This window comes from Aythya ferina, assembly GCF_964211825.1.
Source record: "Aythya ferina genome assembly, chromosome: 2".
NCBI lineage: Eukaryota > Metazoa > Chordata > Aves > Anseriformes > Anatidae > Aythya > Aythya ferina.
Window position 1 is genome coordinate 2,852,490 of NC_140297.1, and position 26,146 is coordinate 2,878,635.

Genomic DNA, 26,146 nt, shown 5'->3' on the forward strand with positions numbered 1-26,146 from the left:
AGCTAGGGTTTCGGTTCATGCCTGTATGGCTTCACTAATAGACATAAAATCTGTGGTTTGGTTAGAGGAAAAACAACGGGTGCTGAGCAGGAATTCGGGAGAACTGGCCTCAGTCTCCTGCTCCATCCTCAGAAAGCTGCATAACCTCGGAAAAGGCACTCAGTTTGCATCTCAGGTCCTGCTCAAAAATCACCAAAATCATCCTTATGTAGCTCATGGGGATATTTCATGCATTAGGGTCTGTAAGAGCAACTTAGTTATTTAAGAAACCATTTCAAAATTGCTCTGTTCCAAAACGTCACAAATCAAGGCTATCTGAACTCATTCTATATGACTTTTCATTCACATCAAATATGTGATCCAAAATAAATTTATCCAAATAAATAAACTAGGTTAATTCAAAGCAGTTTTAGATCTTCACGGCCACCAGGTTAGCATCTCCTGCTATGCAATGGTTGGAAAGTCTATAAGACAACAGTTAGTTGATGGGAAGCTAGCCAGAGGAGAAAAAAAAAAGTAAAGGATGCACATCGAGTTCCATAGAATCATTTCATATTTCACCCACTGCCTTTGTCAAGGAAGATATTTGTAACTCAGTGAGGGAGCCTGGTACTATATGCTGGACTACTCTCATCCCCCACCAATGCTGCACTAGCAGCATAGGTGAAGATCAGGGCTGGCAGGAAGCAAGCAGATTAAACCTGATACTAGTACTCTAGACCCAAGCATTAGCAGTGCCTGAGACAATCCAACCACCCCACCAAGAAGGCTCAGGCTTCAAATCAGTTTCAACGTTTTGAAGCCTGAAGCAAGTGTTGCAGGTTTTGACCTTGCAGTTACAAAGCCAACCTGGATCCTCATCTCTGACTCAAAAATCTCTAATCGTCATCTTAATGACACAATATTGTGCCAATGGATTAGATCCACGCATCCTGACTACATAGATATATGTTCCCCTTATTATTAACCACCATCCTCATAAAAGCTTCCTCTTAACATGCAGCTCTCTTGTTCGCTGCCTAGCTTTGTGGTGCTGCTGTGAATCTGGTGGGCTGCCTGGCTTGCCTTTCAACAACAGTAAGGTACAATTATTCTAGGAGCATAAACAGAGAAATCATTTCAACCGCTGCCGCAAACAGCCAAGGCAAAGCTGTCAGACAGCAATACCAACTCGACAGGCACGGCGTGGGTGGACAAAAATAGGAACACCGGCTCACTGACCTGCAGCAAAGGTCTCTGACTTGGATTGCCATGAGGGCTCTCGGTGTCTGGACAACCGTCACAACTGTTACTCAGCTGTTTAGCTGCAGATATTACACTAGCACTCAGAAACCACTGCCAATGACCAGGGCCTGATTGTGCCAAGTAAAGTGGAGGCAGAGGATGCAAGAGAGTCCATGAGATCTCCCATTGCCCCAGGACCTAACTCACAGTAGGATCAGGACAAGAAAGCGCAGACAGAATGGAGAGATTCACTCCCTCCAATTTATCCTTGAAGTTCATTTAGCTCAAAACCACACAGACAGTGGAGAGCAGAGCTGAAAAAATACGGCCACCTAACCAAAATCCAAGACTGGGTCTCAGCCATATGGGACTGGCTCTCAGCCATATGGGCATCCTGCCTGCAGCTACTGGGATGGAAAGCAATGGGAATTAGGTCAAATCTCTTGGGCAAGTGTTTTAGCCCCATCAGTGCTGGAGGGGAGATGTATATGGATTTACAAGAACATGTCAATGACACCTAAAGCCACAGCCATCTGGGTTCTGAGAAGACTGCATTATGTAACTCTGGAAAAGGAGTACAGCAGGGACATCTCACAGCTCTCTACAGCATGAAAAAACCGCCTTCATGGACCACCTTTCCCATTTTCTGTTCCATTTGCTACACAGCCAACTCCAAAGAACTATAGGACAGGCCCTCGGGAACGATCAACCACAAGGATTAAAACAGATTTCATCACTCTGCAGAGCCTGTTTCACACGCCAGAGAGCTGCAACAGGAGTTCAGAGGCACTGAGCCTTTTAATCCAGAGGCAGAAAAGCTGTCAGCCAAAGCCAGACACCAGCTAAATCCAGGATATTTCTAATCCTGATCTCAGTGCTGTCGAGGAGCATCTGGTGGTGGGGAGAGGGGGAAACTTTCTTCTGGCCAGCACTCACTGGTGGCTTTCTCTGATGCCCCAGCTCTGTTGCGAGGAATGACATTTTATGCATACGCACAGGAACAACTGAGCTGGGGTGGTGATTCCTAGAATGCACAACTGGCTCAGCAGCATTTGCCTGGGAAACTGGAGACCCAGGTCCCCATCCCTGCCCCAACCCTCCATCCAATCACAAGGACAATAACAAGGCTCGAAGGCTATTTATAGCCTTACAGTATGTCCCCCTTCGAGGTTGGCGCAATGAAACACTGATCCTAGGCACCTGTGCTGGCCAATCTGGGGGATTTTAGTGATCGAGCAGCTCTAGGGTAGGTACATCCCAGCAGTTGATGGGAGAAGGTGGAAAGCCCTTTCCTTTCCCATCTCTTGCTGGGATGAGCCAGCAGGTGCAATTTGTTCTTTACACACTCCTGGTGGAGGTCCCAGGTGGGAGAGTAAAGCCTCATGGGGAGGAGCATGGAGTAAGGTGCTAGAAGCCCTCCAAGTCCTCCAGGAGGAGAGTGGGAGAAGAAAAAATGAAAAAAAAATTAAAAAAAATAATGAGGGTCTGCATACCCACACACTCTTAGCTGTGAACACAACAACTCTGGTAAGGGTGGAAGGTTTTTTAGGGACTTTTAGGATTAAGTGCAGTCAAAGAGGAATAGGTCTGTCCTCGTTCCCCTCCAAATATTTGGCCAGCCAGTTTTAAAGTAACTTGGCTACAGAGATGCTACGCTGCCTACACTCTGCAGAGTTGCTTCAAGAAGAGCATCCTTCAACCTCAACCTGTGATGCTCCAGAGCAAATCCTTTCCTCCTTGTTGTAACTCATGTAAGACTGGATAACCTGTCTTGCTGTCCCTTTGCAGTGTAAGACCCTCTCCTCCTTGGGAAAAGCCAGGGACCTTTCACACAGCTTGTGTTTTCTGGAGAGTCCTTTTTCTTTCCCTGTGGTTTCTCTCCAGTGGCTTTGTACAATTCTTAGAGTACGGTGACCATAACATGGTCCCTAATAAGAATTCACCCCTCCAGGAAAAAAAAAAAAAAAAAAAAAAAAAAAGGATGACTCCACACATTTTGCATCCCATTTCCAAGCAGAACAGCACCTTATTTCCCTCACAACCTTATTTATTTCCCTCACAAACCCCATCACCACCAAGAAACCCTCAGCTCCCCTCTTTACAGGCCTTGCACCCACCCGCCGCTCACCTTCATGCCCACGAGGTTGTTGTGGAAGTCCACCCTGGCTCGCAGGTCCTTGTTGGGCTTCCTCCCCAGGAACTCCTTGACAAACTTGTTGCTGTATTTCAGGTTGTCACCGCAGCCACCCCACTGCCAGGCTTCACGGTTCTCCAGGTCGGGGGCCTCGTCGCAGGTGCAGCGCTCCATCCGTCCCGCACTGCACGCCTTGGCCATGGCGTGCGTCAGCCCCGCCGAGGAAATGGCGTACAGGAAGGCTGTCTCCTTAAAGCCTGAGGGAGAGAGGAGGCAGCTTGTATTGCAGGTGGAGCAGTCTTAAAACAAAGACTGAGGTAAAGAAAACATAATGGGAAGGTTTGAGCAACAAAGTGCGCCAAGCTCTACTGACACCAATGGTGCAGGAGAGGATGTGGTAGAGAACACGGGATGATGGATCGAGGTGGCATAAACCAGGATTGAAACAAAACCAAATTGAATAAACAGCTTTGTGGCTGCCATTCTGCAGTCTCTGCCTGAGAATAGAAAAAGGTGAGCAAGATCTGGGCAGGCTGTGAAGGTACCAGCATCACGGTACAACATTGCTCCTGCCAAGGGGCCACCAAATAATAAGAGCCCAGCACCAATTTCCAGTCAGGTGATTGAGGTAGAAACCATGAGGGCTACCTTCTCCCACACCAAAAAATAAAAATCACCAGGACCTAATACAGTCCAACAAAATTGTCAACAAATGCACCTGAGGGCTGGAAGCCCTTCATAGCCAGCCTGTCACCCAAGACAGTACCTCAAATACCTGAAGAGGTTGTTTACAGCTCAAACCTTCCGTGCACAACCCTTTTTTCTGTTGTTACTGTTAAACTCCTCTATGCGCATCTGCAGTGTTGCAACAGCATCCGCCTCCCCAGGTAAACTGAGGCCCAGAGAGATTCATGATTTCAATACAAATGATAAAAGACAAAAATAAAAAGCAAACATGCCAGTATTTATAGCTCCCCATTCTCTGGCTATGGAAGCAGTAAACGACTGCATATTTGAGATGCAATTCCAGAACAGCTTTGGATGCGACTCAAGAAATCCCCCACTCAAAAATAACACAAGTGGATGGTGACAGTAGTGGATATATCTGTAAACTGGTGTGTCAACCAAGGACAGGCAGAGACACTGCCAGGTCATTTTTGGAACTGGTCCTTGGGAGGTTCACGGTAGTCCAAGCGAGCTCATGGGGCGCTAGCCTGGCCCATCCCCAGAGCCTGCCTTCGCATAGCACTGCCAGGTGCACAGTGCAGAAATTCAGCAGAAAAAAAGGTGAAAATCCAGTCCAGGAGACAGAGGCTTGGTCCTCCCACTGGGCCTGTCTCAAACCAAATTGTTGGGAGTTGTCCAACCATTCCTGCTCACCTGAAGAAGAGCAGATTTATTTAATTCATAACAACAAAAACTCATGGATACGTTGACCACTAAACACCTTCTTAGCAGTTCTCATCTTTTGTAGGCTGATTCAACTTTTTTTCTACACCACACTGTAAGGGATGCTAAAGAGATTCTCCTGAGCCTCCATGCTCCCAAGTTGTAGAACTGGCCTCTTGCCACCACAACTACTTGTGCTATGACATGGAGAGGTACCAGCATGCTAACAAAGTCCACGATGGAGCAGGGCATGCACACTCTCCCCTGAGAGCTTGAGACACTGCAATTAGCAGCAGCCAGCTGGGACTTGGCACAGTTTAGCGGCCACCACAAATTTACAATCTGTGGGAAGGTCTCTTGGTTTGAGGCACTGAAAATGTGAAATCACCGAGGGACGTCGGTGCCCTGCCACCACGCTGCATACCAGGTTTGACACAAAGCCAGGAGGAATGTCTCATTCACCAGGCTTTCCCCTGTCAATCCCTGCATCAGCTTCAGCTCTCCTCCTCCCGTTCTCCATCACCAAAAGCCCCACAGATTCCCGGTGCCCATCAGCACAGGTATCATCTCACCCACAGGCAGCTTCCAAGCTAGTCCATGTGACATTTGGCTCTGGCCAGATTTAAAGCCATCTCTGCCATGCACTATTTGATTGCACTGAGATATTTTGTAACAAGATAATGAGCTTTAAATCAATGCAGGCATTCTAACCCCCAGTGCATCGACAGCCTGCCATCCGTGGCTATCCCATTTCAGCCATTTCCAAAATTGTTTGCGAGTATCCGAAGAGGATAACAAGTCCCTTAAACAATCCCCTGTTATTTTAAGAAACAGACCACATCAGCCCAAACTGCAAACCAGCAGCCAGGCTGTTCAGGTGACCAAGTGGAACAATAGAGGGGGAAACTTTAAGTGATTTTTCCCCCTCCCTTTTTTTTCCTCTCTTTAAAAAGTTGCAATAGTCCTGTCCTGGAGGAGAGAAAACAAGCCCACACTGATCTATTTGAATAGTTGTGCCTTAGTGGGCTGCACACACACCCCTTTGCCCTGGGGTATCACTCGTTGCAATGCTGAACCAGGAACCAGCAGCTCCTGGAGAGGAGGAGAAAGATTTACAGGACAGCGTGCTATGCCACGGGAACAACGGCTGAAGGATTTACAGCATCAGTGGAGGGCTGAGATGTTGCAGGGGCATAAAACACGGAAGAATGAGACAGCAGACAGAGCCCTGCAACCCTCAGCACTGCCATTCATTACACAGGGTCCTGACAAGGGGGGGGGATGGTTCTTGCTGGTGTTTTCCAGCAGAAAACCTTCAGGCTGCTTTGAAATACCCTCTCCACTTGCCGAGGGCTGTCCACGGGGGCAGGCACGTCTGAAGGAACAAGCTGTGGCCTCCAGGTGTCAGCATGAGAAAGTGCTTGGGTTTCCCTAGGCGCCACTAATCCAGGGACTCCTCTGGCATGCAGAGATATTTTTAAATGTCTTGCAGCTCTGGCTGGACCTCTTGGGTTTCATAAGGACTTTCCTTGTTTCCACCGCCGTCAGTGACAGTGCATGAGTTAAGCCCCAGCGCTTCTGAATTTATTCCCATTTATTAGCAAGAGAGGGGGCACTGCAGACCTCCACCCTTATCTTAGAGCATGTCACACTCTGGATTTCTAGGTCCAGCTCCATCACTGAGCCTGGGACTTTCTGGGAGTCACTGAAGCCCCTGAATCACAGGAAAGCCACCTGTGACATGGGCCTGCTGCATCATTAGCTTCAGGATAGAAATGAGAACTGGATTTAATTGGGAGGCTGCAGGAAAACTGGACTATATGAGGTGGTGCCAAGGAAGGACATGGAAAATACCACCTGTTGCCCCTCAGCTTCTGGTCACCTCCACCTGTGCAGCTGGGACGGGCTGTGGGAACTGCCCCCGTGCATGTCCAGGGAGCTTTTCCCCAGGCAAAGCAGCAGAGCACAGAAGCATTCAGAGTTTTTGCTGTGTATAATGATTGGGTTTCCCCTAATTACACCAGTAAACCAGCACAGAACGGTCCATTTTCTCTTCATTCCCTTACCAAGCTTTTTTCTCAATTTCTTTCTTGAAAGATTAACAATGTGCCAGAGGTGGGAAACAGACAGGGGTTGCTCTGCCACGGCAAACACACAAATTGCAGCCACACGGTTCACACTTTGTCTCTTATGTGCTTTCATAGAAGAGCTGAGCCTGACTTTATCCCGGTCTTTACCTTCTACAAACTTTTGTTGGACCTCTGGGGAGGTGACCACCCACCAGTGGCACAGGATGTACCAACAGACACCACAGTGGGAAATACTTGGTGCAGGAGGTGCCAGCAAGACCAACAAGCCCCCTGTCCCACTCACCTCTCTTTAGCAAGCTGGCCCGGTATCGGCCCTCGAGGGTGCAGTTCCAGCGCTCAAAGCGGAACTGGTACTGGCACTCGAGCGCGCTCATGCTGATGGCCTCCATCAGGGTCTCAGCCACGCCGGGGTCCCGCCGGCACATCCTGCGCTGCTTCTTCTCCAGCTTCAGGCGGTCACAGACTTTGTAGTGGGCTTTGACGGCGGCTTCCTCCATTTCTGAGGTCAGAGGGAGGATGGTCAGGGGTTCGTTCCCCGTCAGCCTGCGGAGGAACAGAGGGGCACGGTGGTGAGGAGACAAATACAGCGTGCAGCAGAAATGAGAACAGACTCTGCCCATCTGAGCACCCATCTGGCTTCACCAGCACCAGAGTGAGAAGTGTTTTTTGCAGCGAGGTTCTCCGCAGTGTGTGCACAGGGCGGGAGCAGGAGAAGGGTAAGAAGCAATATTTGGATTAATTTTCTCCACCAGCTCTCACAGAGCTTGCTTGGATGTAAGAGCTTGGCAATTGCCACCTCCCTGCCAAACTCAAAACTGCCACAGGACAGTTCATTTAAAACTGAAATAGGGAAAAAATGACAGAAGGTACATAAGCACAGAAACTCAGGAAACCAGCAAGACAAGAACACTGCAGCCACTCTCCTGTGCCCTCCACAAATCATTTTAGGGCATCAGGCAGAGCCAGAACTGGCTTGGGAACGGGGAGAGGGTGACTTGTCCCACCAGACCCCAAGGGACACGCCAAGAAAGCACGCACAGCCACTCTGCCCTCAGCAGAAGAGATCTGAACGTAAAACCCAGCAAGCCACAGCCTGAGGCTCGCGAGCTGGATATGCTTTCAGAGGCAATGCTGCCAAAAGCTTTTTAATGAGGAATGACTAAAAAACGACCTGAAGAAATACGTGTCCCGCTGCCTTCTCCCCTCCCCTGCCTCCTCCGAGCACAAGGTCCTTGACTCCAATGTGCAACAAAAGCAGCCAGCGGACTGTTCCCGGTGTCAAGTGACGAGCTGCTGGAAAAGGACCAGGCTGGCATCGGCCCCGGGGAGCAGAGAGGCTGCAGGAACATCTGCTGGGCTCATGAGCGGTTTGTTGGCCGGGCTGCCCGCACCCCACTCTCCTGGCTCTGCCCTCTTCCGGCCAGGTGCCAGTCCACGCAGTCAATGGGAATCACTATGTAGGGTTTCGAAGGTCCCAAAGACACGTTTCCCCAGCCAAAAAGGAAGAATTGCTGAAAGCCGGAATTGAGAATGCTCTGGAACATCGCAGCCCTGCACAGGCAGACATGCGCCAGGATTGCACAGCCTCCACCACTGCAGGGTCACCAAGATACTGGGGCAGCGGGCACAGGAGTGGAGCACAAGCTCACCCACTTCACTGAACACAGAGCAAGCCTGGAAACCCTTAAAAAAAACATAAAAAAAAATCCCAGGAACAGCACTTTGTTGTCCTTTTTTTTAAATGAGGATTTCGCTGCAATCAATGGGACACATCCTGCCAGGAGCGTGGTCCCTCTGGGCATGCAGCTAGGGTGCTTGAATTCCCAAACCCCCATGTACAACACGTACACAATCCTGACATGAGCCATGGCCAAGCAACATCCAGGACAGACTACAATTGTTACTAATCGTTTAATGAGGTGATTTAACATCTGAGGTCAAAAGAAAGGAGCCAAAAAACAAATACCAAAAAAAAAAGTAAAATTTGTGGGTTTTGTTATTTGTGTTTTTGTTTTTCATAAAGACATGGTCACGGAAATGTTCTCCTTCTGTTACTTTTAAAAGTACACGGATTTCAAGGAAAAAAAAAAAAAAAGCTGCAATGGTAAAAAATGAAGAGTCAAAATGATTTGTGGGAAACATGGAAAACTAGCGTGACCGATGTAAATTTCCCAGAATAGTTTTATTTCCAAAAAAAAAAAAAAAATTCTGCTCCTAAAACAGATAAATACATCCAAGCAGTAAACTTCACCTGAAACATGGGCAAATATTAACCCTCGGGCTCGACTGCTGCCCAGGGAGACGGGACATCACCCAGTCCCTGTGGCTTGTTTATGAGAAAGGTGGCTTGGTCCAAGCTTCGTAGTAGGGATGACCTGTAACAAAATCTCGAGGACATTCATTCCTGGCCCTCGTCAATACTTTTTCTCAGAGGGTTCATTCCTGCAGGCACCATAGCTGGTGCAAGGGATACCCTCGGCTGGCAAAGGAGAGGGAGGAAGCGTAGGAGCATTTCCCACAACTCCCCCTCGTCCAGTTTACCTTTCCAGCTGAGCTGGTACCAGTCAGCTGCGTGCTCTGGAAAACAGAAGCTCTGAGTATCACGTAGCAGATCAGCTACTGCAGGGAGCAGCAGTACAGGAATTGATCGCATGGCCACGATTTCTGCGGAGCATTTAGCACTTTAGAGCCCCTTCCTCACCCTCCCCCTTGGACGCTTGGCTTCCAGATTTTTCAGTGTGTGGTTTCTCATAGAGCAGCCTGGAAAAACTTGCTGAGAGCACAGCTCAACTGCACACAGCTCTAAGGGGATCCTAGTAAGAATCTCCTAAATAAAAACAAAATAAGGAACCTGGGCCAAGGAGAAGGTAGAAAAACAGGTTCATGTAGTTGCTGCACAGAACCAGAGGACAGGCTTCCAGCACCTGCTTATGATGAGCAGATGGAAAGCCCTGGGAAACAATAGGAGACTGAGGCATTAAATAGGCCAATTATCAATGTCCATTTTCAAAGGCTCAGGCAGACGTTCACCAGCTCTGATAGCTGGGGCACACAGTTATCAACGTGTGTTAGACAATGCCACAGCAAGGTGCACATACTGGGCCAGCACACACAGGCAGAGGAAGGGAGAGCCAGTGCCCCCACCTGAAATGCTGCCTCAGAGCTGCCACTGCATGGAACCTTTGTAATCCCATAAAGCCCTTTTATGCAACCTAGGCTGAGTGAGGTCCCGTAAGGCAACGGTGTCAGAGTCGGATGCTTTCTCAGCTCCTCACAAAGACCAAGCTGTTTCTTCCATAAAAATCTTTCATGACAGGAGAAAAGGAAGGCTGGCTATTTTTAATATATTTTTTTATGTTCATCCAGTCCATAATTATGATTAAAGTGCCAGCCAGCACTCCATGTTATTGTATTATTTCAGATTGGTGGGGCTGAACTTCAGACAAAGATGATTGTCCTCTAGGAAACTGGACAGAGAGCAAATAGCTTGTTTCACTCCACCCAGGAATCTCTAACTGTGAAATTTAACTGAGGGCAATCTGAGGGCTACACAGCCAAGGGAATCAACCTGTGCTTCAGACCTTGTCCGGATCTTTCTCTGTGCCCCTCACCTGACTTCTGCTCTGAGCAGCATGCTTGCACGATCCAGCCCTCAGGGAGGACCTGGTTGCTCAGTGCCGTATCGCCTAGCTCAGAGGAAGTTTGCAACATCACATGCATTGCTCGCCTTCCAAATCTCCTTCCAGTTCAATCCCTCACTGGTTTGAGGCCAGGTGGTTTATCATCACTGGTCATGAGCAGCAAGAACTGTTAGGTTTGCACAAGCACTGCTGATGGCATTCAACTGCCTTGGTTGTGCACTGCAAAATCCCATGTTGCACATCCCACACCAAGAGATGCCTGTAGCAACATGGTCTCATTGTCCTTCCAGAGAGGTGATTTCAAGTGGATCCCATTTTCATCTCATTTTGGAAGTCAAGGGTTTTTATTGCCTTATCAGTTCATTCTTTCCTGAGCATCCCTGTATTTAACTGGGGATTTTCATCAAATAGGAATTTGATGGGGACAAGACAGAAGGATGACACAAATCTGTGAGTGCATTCTCATTTTTGAGATGCTCAAGAGTTTCCTCTGCAAGTGCCACCTGAGACACGAGTCAAGGTGAGATGCTTTCCTGTGAGGAAACACCTCTGCTATATGCACCCCCAAAGGCCAGCCTGCTGAAGTACTACGTTTCTATCCCAGAGCTTCCTCCTCTGCAGGGAGTCTTATCTTTGGTACATCTGTACAAGGCCCCAGATGACTGCATTTTCACTTTTTACTTGAATGCTTTTCCTGTGGTATCGCCACTTTTCCAATCCTTGTTCTTCTCTTGCCAGCACTTTTCTTTTCTTCTAATAATAATAAAAAAAAGGTTTTGAGAAGTTGACAAGCAGTACACACTAATCCTTGTCACTGTGATACCTACACTAATGACTCCATAACTCAAGAACCAGAGTTATGCTGGACCACCAGACATACATATTGCTTCTTGCATCCAACAACCTACAGCTGCTCTCCCTCTCCCCCACTGCAGTGTTACAAAGAGGCTTTCCTACATTGATCTACCATGCTCCCTCCCCATCCCAAAAAAGGTAATTGCTATTTGAAGTATAAAAGGTCAAAAGTCCAAGAAAACCAGGAATAGATATTTGGTATAAGAGTAGATTCTTCAATAGCCAACCATCTCATTCACAGATACAGATGCCACCGTTGTGCCCACACGGTAACTCAACATCCTTTGGACAAAGCTATCAGGAGATCACCCACCAAAAACTCAGCTCTGTTCTTGCCAGAGCTTGCAAAGCACAGGTGGGCCTCAAAGCATTTAAAGTCAGAGAATGCTTTTTCCCCTGTGATACTAAAACATAGTTCCCTAGTTTTCTTTCAGTACCTCAAAGTCAGAGCTAAGCATTTTTGCTCCAACACACAGTGCTCACCCCCAGCATTCAGATATTGGCATCTATTGCCGCCTCACTAAGATAACAAAACCCAGTGTCACATAATGGTTTCAAAATCCATTGCAATCCTCCAAGCAACAAAATCAAAAATTTCCTACCTTGGCTAATGAACACATATGCCTAAATAAATAAATAAATAAATAAATATCCCATGTCCAATGGAATACCCTTTAAAAAAAAATAAAATAATGCAAGGTATTCTCTAAGCCTCAGCAAAGATTTTTGAGCTTCTACAATATCCTGCAATCTCAGCATAAATTAAGTTCCTCCATGAAGATAACTCTAGGGTATTTGGTTTCTTCTTCTTGCCATCACCCATAGAGCACTGCCCTTTGTGTATGTCATTTAAGGTCAATCCTAACCACCTTGCTGTTTTGTGCACACCTGTTTTTGCTCTCTATGACATTCTCCACAAACAATAGTGCCTTGATGTTGGAAACTTTAAACAAAACAAACAAACATTTGGAAACCCAAGTTACACATGCTGTGATTCTCAAGACACCTATGTCCCTACTGCTATTTTGATCCTTATCTCCTCCTCAGTACCATGGTGCACAACCCCAGAGCTTTTCTCTAGATGGAAACCCCTCAGACATGGGCCTCCTCTTTAGCCAAGAGCACACACAACTCAGCTGCAGCTTCTGGTTGCAAAGAAGCAAGCAGCAGCCCCCACCAGGTAGACCACTACAACGTGACACGCTTCCAGCAGCACATGGCAGGAGCAGATGGAAAGAAGCCATACCCTATGCTCATGATCCTTGCAAATAAAGGATGGGAAATGTCTTCAGTGTCCTGGTTCTGCTTATGAGGTGGGAATCAGGAGGATAAAGAGGAGACAAACTACAGCCTGGGGGAATTTCCAAACCAATAGACCTCATTTACTGAAGAAAGCATCGGTCTCCATCAGACTCAGCAAGTATGCTCAGATTTTCTTTTTAAGGAGATGAAAGGTATAGATTCTGGTAAGCTTTGGTCATTTAACCTGTCATGAATCACTCCTCTTCCTGGATAGACCTACAGAGCAGTTCCCTCCAGGCTCTCATCATCCTGGCTAAGGTGATAGAGGAGCAGGCCTGGAAGGAGCTGCCACACAACCCTGCCAGGCTCTCTTGCATAGAAAGAGTCATTTCTAGCATCCAGGGAAAGTAGAGAGAATGCCTGCATTTGGAAGTAAGATATTTTTTTTTGCTGCAAGTCTCTAGCTTTTCCTGTCCCACACAGCTCCCCTGAATACTTCTCACACTCACACGGGCAATGTTGGAGCAATGCTTCTAGCATTCACCACTCTTTGATCCCAAATTACTAAGCTCTTTTCAGACCCAGGTGTTACCACAGAAGTCATTTACGTCCAAGTTTCCCACTTTAGCCTTAGCTGAAGTTCACCCAGGAGTCAGAGGACTTCTCCCAGGCTGCTGAATGCAGTGGTCCAAGCAAGAGAAATCCACTCCCCAGGCCAGCTGTCCTACCCGAGAAGAGACCTGGCCCCACCAGTCCGACAGAGAAGTTAACACAGCAGATAAGAAGGGATTTTTCTGTGAATGGGGCAAGACAGGGAGGGTTGCCTCCCAGATACAAAATGCTTGCTGCATGTATAAATAAGCTTCCATATAACCTCATGCCAAAGCATGCCCTTAACTTCTGCACAAATTACCAAAAAAAATAATAAAAAATTGGCACACAGCATATGAAGGTTTAGCTACTGAAGGCAAAATAGTTCAAAGACAGAGCAGGGAATACGTGACTCTGTTCAGATATGGAGACGTTCTTGGGAAGGCACATTCCTGTGTACAACCTATGGGACCAAGGTGCCATGAGCAACAGCTATTTTTGCCCTGTGGCAACCAGAAACACCACAAGCAAATACTTTGGCTGCAGCATTTCCCACCCATGCAGGGCAGGAGAGCCGTGCAGGTTATGAATGACAGCACTCCCTGAAGGAAGTGTGCCTTCCCTTCTCCCTCCCCTTCCCCAGTGAGGAGGACATGAGCAATCAGAGAAACCTGACAGCAGAGGAAGGAACCAAGCTCTGGTCTTTCAGCCCATGGGTTGTGTCCAAACCACAAGGCTAAGCTACTGCTCCCCCTTCCTCCCTCTCCTTACAACTAACCGTATTCAGCAAGTTTCCAGTCCACGAGAGCAAGGGGCATCTTATTTTCGGCAAGTGGCAGAGCTGAGATTCACCGGCATGGAAATGGCACGGGGTGAGGGCAGATATAGGACCATCTCTGAGAGCCTTTGCAATATTCCCCTGTAATTTGCAAGGCTCATGCCAGAAGGGGATGAACAGCTCCCAAATGACCTTCAGAAGTGTCACTAAACTAAACACCTTCAGGTGGTGTTTTTGCAACCCAGTGGCCATCAGCTGGGAGCTCCCAGGTCCCTCAAGCCCAAGAGCTGCCTGTGCCTGCAAGTGGGCAGAGCTGGAGGAGGGAGGCGGGGGGAGAAGAGGAGGGGAAAGTTGTTTCCTCTCCCCTTCATCCTCTAAAGAATGAAGCAACAATCAGCCAGATTTATGGGGGATTTTTAACCCAACTTAAAACCAGCCGGTGAACTGCGGTGCCAGTGGAATGCATGGGCTAGGCGGCAGCAGGGGCTTTCGCTCCTGATTTAAGACAGCTTTAAGCTTCACCCTCCTCAGACGGTGCCAGGAATCAGCCCCCTGCCAGTGCCCCCTCCCCAGCTGGACAGCTCCTGGCCCCCCGCCTGCCTGCTGTTCTGGCCACTGCTTGCTTTTTCTTTTTTTTTTTTTTTGGCTTAAAAAAAAAAAAAAGTTAGTTGGCACGTGTCCTACTAGACCGTAGGCAACCCATAGCTGGGAGTTTTGGTGCAGGGAAAGGGAAAGAGGGGAGCAATGCGATGAGAGAAGATGAAGAAATGAGCCTGGAAAAGAGAATAAAAGGTTTGTTTTAACCCTTTTAGTGCTACGTGGGGTGGAAGGAGGAAAGAGGTTTTCAGAATATTTTCTGTGATGGGATGAAATGGTGCAAGATGATCATACACACGTTTATGCCCCATAGTAACACCAAACTTCCCCTCCTTGCAGGAAAATAACCACCTTGTGGTGGCTTTTTTTTGGCTTGTTTTTTGTTTGTTTGTTGGAAGGAAGGGGCATTTTTTTTGTTGTTTACATTGGCAGACATCCCCCCCATCCCAGGACCTCAGATCCCTGCTGCAGTTAAAAAACACACAGCAACTCTGCTCCCTCCCTGACAGGGGGATTACAGCAGCTCACTTTAATCCAGAAACGGGCCTAACAGCTCTCCACAACATAAAAACAAGGAACATTTCTAGATCACCTTTACAGTAATTTACATAACCATCCCTCCCTTTGTTTTTGAATAATTTCTGGTGATGCTGAGGACCAGAAGACCACATATGTAACAGATCACCCAAGGGAACACAGCAGTTGCACAATTTTCTTGCAACAAAGGGTTAAACCGCATCAAATTGTTACGTCTGCTCCTACGATGAAGACCAAATTCCCAAAAGGCAGAAAGTCATCTGTGATATAAACCTACAGCAACAGCTTTGCTTTCCTGTTCTAAGCAAAGGAAATCCAAGTTCATGGTCTTTCTTGGTACATGCCCTTGTCTGGGAAGAGTTGCCCTTAAGCAAAGGATATTTAGAATTTGAAACATAAACAGTGAAGACTAAAAATAAACCCTGTAGATGTCTGCTAACTGTGCTTTTTGTACTGGAGTTCCATTAAGTTCACAAAGAAGGCAAAGGAAAGCATCCCACGTGGGGTAAGGGCACTCCTTCACAAGGTGCCCAAAGCAATTTCTGTCCATGCTTCTGGCTCTCTACCACTCAAGCTTCTGCATGAAGCCCACCAAAGCCCTGCAGACCTGCCCAGGGCTGGACAGTTTTGCTCAGGGTAATTCAGGGATCAGACCTGCTCGCTCTGGTGAGGTGCAACATTAAAAAAAATAATAATAATATTAGGTGCAGGACAGCACTGACTGCCTGAAGCAGGCTGGATAAGCCATGAGACACATCATTATTCCCATTTCTCCTTGGAGTCCTTAGATGTCTATGTCTAGGTGAAGACACCTTCAGTTTGGCCCTGGATGGCAGAATTACGTCTCCTTGAAAGCTCCTTGGGGACCTTCAAAAGATGGCCTGGCCGTGGTCCTGGGCACCCTGCTCTTGGTGGCCCTGCTGAAGCAGGGGTTGGACCTGATAGACCCAGAGGTCCTGCCAATCTCACCTGGCCTGTGATTCCATTACATTCTCAGCACTTGAGCCAGAAACCTGGCTCAAGATGTGCTGCAGGACCTTGCCTTGGGTGCAGCATTTAACCCACCTGCACTCAGGATGGAAGCACGAACCATCCCAGCGACCTCAAGCACACACCAGCAACACCATGCAGATGGATTCACACAATCATAGCACCCCTCTCTTTTCTCGGAGTGGTTCCTGCTGCTGTGCTCGCTTTGTCCACCCCAGCTCTGCAGCTCCAGCACCCCACCACGTCCCCAGCAAGCCGCCTCCCACCCACGGCAGCCCCCAGCACACCGGGACGTGGGCATGCCTCGCACGGCTCCAGTGCCAGCACGGCCAGCCATGTGTCAGTGTCAGTCTCTCCCACCCGCCCCTGCCAGGGAACGCATCTGACTTTGTAATGAATCGCCCATTTGTCTCCCTAACACCTCGGCCAGCCCTTTGTTAAGCCTTATCTCCCAAATGTAACAGCTCCACAGCATGCATCATGCCACAGGACTCGGCTTCTTCCTTCCCCCCCCCCTCCCTGGTCCGTCTGTCATATAAATCGTGCTGTCCGTCCAAAACACTGCCCGGTCTGTTCTCAGCAGATGCCACAGTTATGGAGCTGCCCTTGCCCAGACCACAGAGATTGGCAGCAAGGGAAGAAACTCCTCGTAGCCAGCCCAGCAGCTTCCCTCACTGCCTGCAGATAGCCCTATGTGCACGCACCCACTCCAACAGCACAGAAGTAACAGCAAAAATAAAGTTTACAGGCAACACAAACCCCAAAGACTGGGGGGCTAAAAGGCTGGAATTAACCCTTTGGGGAATGCAAAGTGAATGCAGGACTCCTCAGGACAGAAAAACAACTGGAGAAGTTTTCTCCTCCCTCCCCACCCCCAGCTATAACTCTCAGGACCTGAAGGTCCCAGCCACAGAGACTGGCTCAACATTTTCCTAATCAACTCATGGACTAATGACAACTTCTAGCAACAAGTGTGTAGGTTCAGGCTGGAGGGGGGTTTTCACCTCCCCCTCCCCTCAAAACATTTCGCCCAGCCCCTATTTGATATCACACGGAGGTCAGCTCGTGGAGTATTTAGATGGTTGGGCGGTTTGACACATCATCTGATCTATTTTAGGAGCAGTTTACGGCTCTGCAATTCCTCCCCTGCACAGCAGCGATAGCTTTTCCACTCTAATGTCACATTATCCTCGTGGAAGGTTTAAAAACTAAACAGGTGAAAAAAACAAACTTTCTGGGCACTGGAGAGAGCAGGATGCATGTGACATGTTATGCTGATGGGATGGTATAGGTTTATCCTCGTTTTCATCCCCAACAGAGACTGTAGGAATCAACTGTGAGCAGAGGCTGGTTCCTTACAAAACTAGTCAGGAACACATTGAAAGGTTCTCATATTAAGGCCATTCTGTGACAAAAGGTGTCTATGAATATCTTTCTGAAGAAGCTTTGAAATCCTGGGGTTTTACAAGCTCCAATGAAGATCTAAGGGTCAGGTCTCCAGCCAAACAAACTAGCTCTGGCAAAGGTTTCAGACTTATTAAAGATAAGTCAACAGTGCAGGAGACAGCATTATTGTGAGATGTCCCAAGCTGCAGAACAGGATGCCTTGAAGCCAACCAACACCATAATCCTTGTTGTCTTCCACTCCAGATGCGAGGGCCTTCCCTCACTGCCATCCATTGAACAACATTGATCTCCCTCTCTTGATTTCCCCTGCACCCCAAAACGCCTCTCATCCAATCCAGAATTTATCCCAATGAGACGAAAAAGGAAAGAACCAACAATGTGAACACCAGCTATCAACTTCCCAACAACCATCCCCCACCACTAAGAAAGACCCAGACCCAACACGACTGTAGGAACATTGCAACCCTTCCTCAAATCCATGCACAGTTTTGTGGAAGAGATGCAGACACTGCAACAGTGGCCAATCACACATGATGAATAAATTAATAGCCAAGATGACTTTAACAAACCTGTGCTGCTGGCAGGATCCTCACCTTTTGAACTACTGAACTACTGAATATCAGCATGAACCTCAGCCAGACCTACATTGGCCAACAATTCCGGTAATTAACCTCAGGATGCTTGGTGACTGCAGTGAGCACATTTTTGTTACACTATGTAGAATTTACACAAACAGAAGTCAAATTAACCAAAGTAAAAAAACCTAGGGAGGCCCAAAGTTTTATTCTATGATTGCTGCTTAGCAGAAGGGACAATATTGTCCACCAGAGCAATGTGTTTGCACTCCAGAATTAAAAAGAAATCCTTTATCCATTGTATTAAAAAAGTATGTGGGGCACACTCCCTGAACCAGCATTAAGGAAAGTATTTCCTTCCTGTATTGATCATCCATCCATCCACGTTGCATTGAAAAGGCAGGGAGAAGGACAACAAGCCAAGTGTTATACATAGCAAACTCTGATTAGATTATGAAACTTTAAGAAGATCTTAACAAGTGGACAGTGTGCATTTTACATAATTAGCTTGTTAATTATAAATGCCTTACATAGTGCCAATGGCAGATTTTCACCACCTAAAATAGCCCAAAGCTGTTGGATTCAGAACTGCTGCCATCCCAATTTAGATCAACCCAAATACAGAAACCACGAGGTGGTTTCGTTACACCAAGATTAAGAATTGAATCGGCTCTTGTGTTCCTGGATGTTGGAAGGGGTAAAAGATTACAGAGGGCAAAGACACTTTATGTCACACTGCGCCTCGCCACCCAATCCTCACCAAACACGAAAGCTGTTCTTCACCGCATTTTGACAGATTTCAAGCGAATTTAGGGGGGGGAATAGAGCCTCACTTTAAGACTGGACATAAAGTCACAGCACTGTGGGATGCCACAGCCGCATTCATATTCATTTAGCTCGTGTTGCAGAGAACTGTTTCCCAGCTCCGTGAGATGCGTGTTTCATGAAGCTGGGACTGTTCCATCTCTCTCCCAAGAAGCAGCTCAGAGCAGGCCTTGAGGTATAATCACTGCCTGCAAAAGATGACTTCAGGAACAGCAAACCAGGAGAGGAAGTAACTTGATTTGCAAGTTGAGTGTGCTTGACACAGAAGTCCCAGCAAATGCAGAGCTACGGTACCCCACTACTTCCCATTGCCTGCAGGCATCTGAAGGTAGAAACATTTTCAATACTGAAGTAAAAAGTGCAAGACAAGCAGCTAGAAAGCATCTCAAGGAGAAGAAGAAACACAACATTTCTCCTGGGAAGGGGATCCACACACTTGGAATTATCCCAGCATGCAAACTTGATGCAGCACACAGCCCCAGTGTGCTTGGGGTAGAAAGGAAGTACAGCCCATTTCCCTTTGTCTTAATAGTTATACTCCTTAAATCCCCCAAAGTTCTTTGGATCCACTCTCTTACACAAGCCTACAGAGCAGGATTTGAACCTTTTCCCATAGAAATTTTATCAAGATCCATCTGAACAAATGGCATGAGATTTCAGCTGACTATGAGAAACTGTAGTAAGGTCAGCAGCTCTGAGAGATGCTCCATGAATCTACACATCAGGGAAATATCCAACAGGGAAGAACAAAATCCAACCAGTGCACTTTCTGCAGTCACCTCTACTAAAATGACCTAAGTTGATACTCCATCTTACAGAATAAATTGTTTAAGTTCTGAAATCACATGATCCATCTCCCAGCCCAGAACTGGATGATTGGTTTTGCCCACATTCACAAAGACATTTAGCTAACGTCTCATTTAAAGTAACTATGATTTATAATCCTAAACTTCTCTTGAATTCAGTATGCTTTTGAGTTCATCTGTGAAACAGAGATGGAGATTTGAAAGTCTTGCATTTAAATTATTCCTTGTCAACTGTTTTGAGAACTAGAAGTAGAAATTAAGAAAATTTTATGTGTTCACTTGTAATTCATCTATTCAAGGGTCAGGAAACATCAGCATAGCTATGTTCACACCTTAGGAAATCAGTTTCTATCTCAAAAGGCCATGTGAAAACATCCTACAAAGGAGCACTGTGTTAGATAGATATTCTCTTCCACACTCCTGTCTGGTCTTCATTCCCTCCAGAAAGAAGGCAGGGAAGCACCAAATGTGACGAGTAACATGCTGGAAAGTTAAAACCCATTCAAGCAAGGAACTACACAAGGCAAATTCAGTCAGTTTCTATAGCCTTTCACAAGTCGTTAGCACACCTTATTTTCCTGAGTACTGAGGTTTTGGGTTACTCTAATGACAGCAACTAATCGTGGAATAAACTATAATAAAAATTTTAAGGAATCAGCAATAATGAAATAAAAGCTGACTTCAAGAATCTGACAGGATGCTTATGTGGATTCTCAATAGCATTGTCTGAGCTCTGTCTCAACATCTTTAAAACACCCACAATGAACCAAATGCATTTTTCACAGAATCACAGAATTGTCTAGGTTGGAAGAGACCTCAAGATCATCAAGTCCAACCTCTGACTCAATACTAACAAGTCCCCCACTAAACCATATTGCTAAGTTCAACATCTAAACACCTTTTAAAGACCTCCAGGTATGGTGACTCCACCACTTCCCTGGGCAGCCCATTCCAATGCCTCACAACCCTCTCAGTAAAGAAGTTCTTCCTAATATCCAACCTAAAACACCCCTGGAGCAACTTTAGCCCGTTCCCCCTCATTCTGTCACCAGGCACATGGGAGAATAGACCAACCCCCACCTCTCTACACCCTCCTTTAATGTACTAATAAAGAACGATAAGGTCACCCCGAACCTCCTTTTCTCCAGGCTGAACAAGTTTAAGCCCTTATATCTTATTGTGATTGTAGCAATGAACCCTGAGAACCCCCTCCCTGGACTATTCCATCAACAAATATTCATTAGAGCCACTCTCAACCAGAGCAACTCCAGCCTGAAATGGAGATCCCATCTGTCTTCAAAATGCACGTGGGCTCACTTTACAATTCCCACATGCCACCTCACTCAGTCTGGAGACTGAAGCATTGTCCCCGGGATGATACAGGACATTACTACACAGAACCTATCAGAATTAGAGCCAATGAAAAAAAAAAAAAGTCAGGCTGGTAGAATCTAACTTAATTTCCAAGTGTTGTAAAGGCACGCAGCTATACAGCCAAAACTCAAAAACTAAAGAGTGTTCCCGAAGCATGAGCAAATTCTGATGTTTGTTCATGAAAAGAAACAATTTCCCTATGAAGGAGTCTCCCCACCAAGCTTTCTTAAAGGACAGGGAAAGCAAGATGTGAGCTGTCCACTCAATACTAGGTAACACATAGAAGATGAAAGTCAGGACAAAAGAAATCCAAAGCCAGCTGAACCACCAGCAATGCTTTGCACTCCAGTTTAGAGAGTGAGTTATGTTTGCCTTCAAAACCTGTGGCAAAGCACACTTGAAAGGAGGGCTATGAATGCAAGCTGATACTTAGGAGACTCAAGGATATTTCATCTTGAAAAGGTGCAAGCACCAAGACAAGACATGCCTTTGGTCTTCTCTACAAACATGAAGATTTCCTAGCAAATTTAAGCAAATCACTGGGAAACAGCACTGCTATTTAATCCCAAACTGAAACCCCATAGCACTGCAATGAAACGCGGCTACATCCTTCTCTGAGATTGTACGTCCTGCCCTGGTAGACAGTATTAGATTCCCCTTCCCTTTTCTTCATTTGCACTTGAGACTTTCCAGTTGGCCCATTATCAAGAAAACCATCCCACCCCCAGGCTTCATCCCTCATCCCCGCAAGAGCACACGTCTTGTGCCAAGCCTTCCCCTGCCCTCCCTGAGATTATGGAAGCATCCAGCATTCCCACACCTGCTCCCCAACCCCAAGGGACACAAACCCACAAGTCTCACACCTCACTTCCTTGCAGCCCCACGAGGGTGGTTTGCACTTGCAGATCTGCAGGCTGAACCACAGGAACAAGAGTGGCAGGATCCCGCTTGCTTTGCCAGCTTTCTCTCCACCACGAGCCCCTGAGTGACATTTGTTTTCTGAGTGGTGGAGAAGGGAATCCCTCTAGTTTACCCCTCTCCAGCCCCAAAATAGCAGTGGTTGAAAGTGCCCCAACAGCATATTGCTTATGCAGCTGAAGCAACAAGAAATACTGAAACTAAAATCTGGGACAGACATTTTATTTTACAGCAAAGGAATCATCAGAAGACAGTCACTTTTTTTTTTTTTTTTTGCATTACAGGCTACCAACAGGTTTCAAAGCAGAAGGGAGAAGGCGTAACCTGTCCTAGCACAAAATGATCACTACCACATCAAAACCACTATTTTTGTAAGCTTATACCAATTCCTTTCATCCATCCTCTGAGAGTTTAAGTAGACATCAGTTTTGTATGCTCATGACTTCCAACCCAGCTATTCACCAAAGGTCATCCACATGGATAGTCTTGACATTTCAGTAACAAACTCTGATCTAATCTGGAGCTAGCAAGAAGCAAAGACAAGTTTATCAATGTAAACAGCAGCTTTAGGGAGGAAAGTTAGGCCCAAATAATGCAGAGATGATAGGAAACCTTTCGACCTGAGCTCTGCAACTTAATTTCTTTGTGAATCAAAAGCATTCTTCACATTGGAATTTTCCTCCACGTTAAAAGAGGGTTTGCAACTAATTAAAAAGGCCCTCCAAGTTTCCAAAGTATTTCAAGCGATAAAATCAAAGTTATAGCCTGAAAATAAATCATAACAGTAATATGCACACACTTGAGGGGAAAAAAAAAAGATATAAACCAACACTGGAAAAATCTTACACTTAGTGCAGCCAAAATGCCAGTTGATACATGTCACATTTGGGTGCTCCAGGCAACGCTATCACAATGGCTAATAGAGGCAGGCAGAGCTCCAAGATGAATGTCCAAAGCCTAAGAGGACACACAGATGCTCCATGTAGCCTCAGAGAATGGTGATGGCATCTCAAGCCTTTTGCTGAAGCTCTCATACGCATTTAGCATCCTGAGCAGCAGAGCAAGGAGAAGCAAGGCTGCGACCTTTCAGACGTGGTTACTGGCTAATCCCTCTTGAAGGAGGGCCTCGGAAAACATTTAGATTGAAGTATCCGTGAGATTAAGATGTTTATCCATCTTGTATTTTGCACATTTATGATTTCAGTGTCTCCTGGCTGCAAGAACTCAGGGGGACCACAGGCCAAGAAAGAAAGAGAATGACTCAGGCAAAAGGGGAAGGAGAGCAACGTTAACAAGTGCTTTGTGTGTTTGCTAGAAACCTGTCATCAGTCTGCAAATAAGAGAGTAAAACAAAATTAGGGGAGATTTTTCCCCAGATGGAAATACCTTTTGCGGCTGAGTTGACAGATCTATTGGGCGTAACGAGAACTAAGCATAACGTGAGGGTTGCTCCCTGCTAAAACTTTCCAGGTGTTTATATCTGGCTTCAGCTAGAAGTGCCATGAACCTCTTGAGATCACCCCAGCCTATCAAAAGCTCAATGCTATCTCAGCACAAATGCTCAAAAGGAGGTCAAATAGCTCCTGCTGTGGCTGGAGTTACTGTGCTAGCAACTGCATGCAAAGACAAAGGTCTCCCCTTCTCCTGCTCCAAGCTGGAAGGGAATTTGGTACCAGAATGCCCATGGGGAAACTTCATGGAGACACAAATCCCTGGAGGACAATACTAACAGGATGCTTTATGAGACTGCAAAAAAAGGAGAAAAGGAAAAAAAAAAAATACAACAAGAGGGAGGGTGAAAACAGCAGTAAGACAAGAGGGATCCTCACAATGCACATAAAGGTGTGGGAAGTGGTAGAAGGACATTGGTGTATGGCAAAAATACAAGTAAAAACCTCTCTAATGCCATTTGCCAACTTCATCTTAAAATAATTATCATTTGCAGAGTGCATATAACAGCTTGCAAACTCCAGGCATAGGAAGCTCATGCAAGGCATCACAAGTGAGACGTTGCTTTGCTCCACCACAGCACAGCCACCCCAACCTACAACTGCACTCAACGTCACACCTCAGAGTGGGATGCTGCACAGCAGGAGCAGCTGGGGAGGTGGTCACAGGACAAGGATGGTCCCTATCGGTTTCAGGTTCCTACACATCTGGGTGCATCACAGAGGATCAATGGAGAGGGAGAATTTCAGGACATCATTGGGCGTGCCCCAGACAAGGTTTTACAGCCTCCTCAAAATAGTCTTTGTTGGTTTCACACTGAAGGCCTCAGAGCTTGCAAGGCAGGTTTAATTTTAGAGCACGCTCATCGGATTTGCTTACATAATTTTCTTGATTTGGAAGGCTTTTTATTTTCCTTACTGAGAAAAGCTATCCGAACTTATCATGTTAAGCAGGGGGCTGCTGGCCCATAAGAATCTTAAAATACATTGGCTGCGGTTTTCCTTTTAAAATTTGCATATCACAATTAGGGCAATTTGGAATTAGAACAGCTTTAAAAAGTGAGGTGGGAAAGAAACCATTAGAAAGGGCAAATCCTTACAAAATTATACCAGCATCTAAATGCAACAGCCCCCAGGGCATCCAGAGGCTACTGAAAACAGGGCAGCAAGAGATCAGGAGGTGTTCCAGTCCAAATCCATTAAGCAGGACGTACAAAAATCCCACAACAGGGGACAGCAATTTTTAGGGACTTTTAGAGAGCACCATCTTTCTGCTAAGCATATACATACAAGTACTCAAGAAGATGCTGCCCTTGTTGTCTAACTGGACTAGAGATTAATCAGCTTAGTCTACAAATAATTGTCTTTTTGGTATCCTATAAACCAGTCCCTGTAGCCAGCAACAGGACCTGACAGCAGCCTAAATGCTACATTAGATTTGGATCTGTTGTTCAGCTCCTCCATCCACTCCTTCACCTCCTCACTTGATCACAGCAAGAACTCAGCTTCTGAAGCTCATACTTAACAACATGAAACCACAAAAAGCCACAAAACCCTCTCACCAACAACTCACTCGAGCACTGCTCCCAGTTCTGACACCATTTACCTCTTGTCTGAAGTTGGGCATTTTCTACAGCTGTTACTTTTGACAAGTTGCAGTATAAAAAAGTGGTCCATTCCCACAGCCTGCAACCAAAGCATGGAAACCCCACAAATACCACAGAGCAGTATCCCTCAGACTACAGGCTGATAGAAGGGAGACTTCAGTTCAGGCCTTGTCAGATTTCTTCTGCCTACTGAAAACCAATTTTAAGGGCCAGTTCCTGCAGCTACTTTGACATTTGCCCAGTGGTGGTAGCAATACACAGTGGAAGTCACATCTCAAGCAGAATCATTTAACTTGGGGCCAAAATGCCACTCACAAGTCTCCAAGGGTCTCACATTTAGGTTTCCAGCACTCCTCAACACAAGAGCAGCCCTGGAGCTCCCCACCACCATCCTGGGAGACCCCAGGGGAGGGCACAATATAGGGCTGCTCTTTGATGTGATCAGCTTCCACTTCACAAAAGCAGCTCATTAGCCTCCCTCCTTTAGATGGTGGTTACAAACTCAATTAAAGGCCAGCTGCCTTCAGCCACTGGAGTCCGAGGCCTTTTGGCTGCAAGCTCTGCATAAGGGTGATGCCCCTGAGATAGAGGCCCGAGACTAATTAGCCAGTGCAGATCTTCATCTCCAACTTGCTGCACGGAAGGACAGCAGTGCCTCAGGGGATCCGGCCCCTTGTCTAATGCGATACCATTTTTCCCAGCACCTGCAACCCTATTTATTGCCTTCTGCTGAAAAGCCTACTTCTTAAAAGCATTGCTTCATCAGAGAGGCCTTCAAAGAGCTACCTCAAAGATCCCCCCAGACTGCCCCAGCATCCCTAGGAGATGAGGAGGAGGTTTTGCAGATGACACAGCATGGCAGGATGTTTGATATGCCTCTTCGTGGATCATAATGCTGGAAGGCTGCACCATCCCCAAGTAAAAAATTAGCATCCCCATTCAGCAAGGCCTTGGCATTTTCTCAGGAGTGAGGTTAACAAGTTTGCTGCTCACACAAAATGTGATGGCTACCCGGTAGTCATTTTCTTCAGTACTGCCCAGAGGAATAGCCTCCTAAGTGAGGTAAATGGCCTTGTATCTTAAACAACAACAACAAAAAAAAAACATCAACACTTTGT

At 46.6% G+C, this 26,146-nt stretch overlaps 1 protein-coding gene across 1 annotated transcript in view; it reads right to left on the reverse strand.

The window, feature by feature from the left end:
- Positions 1–26,146, reverse strand: part of WNT9A (Wnt family member 9A) — a 52,209-nt gene that overhangs the window by 11,383 nt on the left and 14,680 nt on the right. Inside the window, exons 2-3 of the mRNA XM_084507900.1 lie at positions 7,121–7,380; positions 3,353–3,615 (exon numbers count right to left, since the gene is read on the reverse strand). Coding sequence (XP_084364026.1) covers positions 3,353–3,615; positions 7,121–7,380 — 523 coding nt within the window. The remainder of the gene's footprint in view (positions 1–3,352; positions 3,616–7,120; positions 7,381–26,146) is intronic.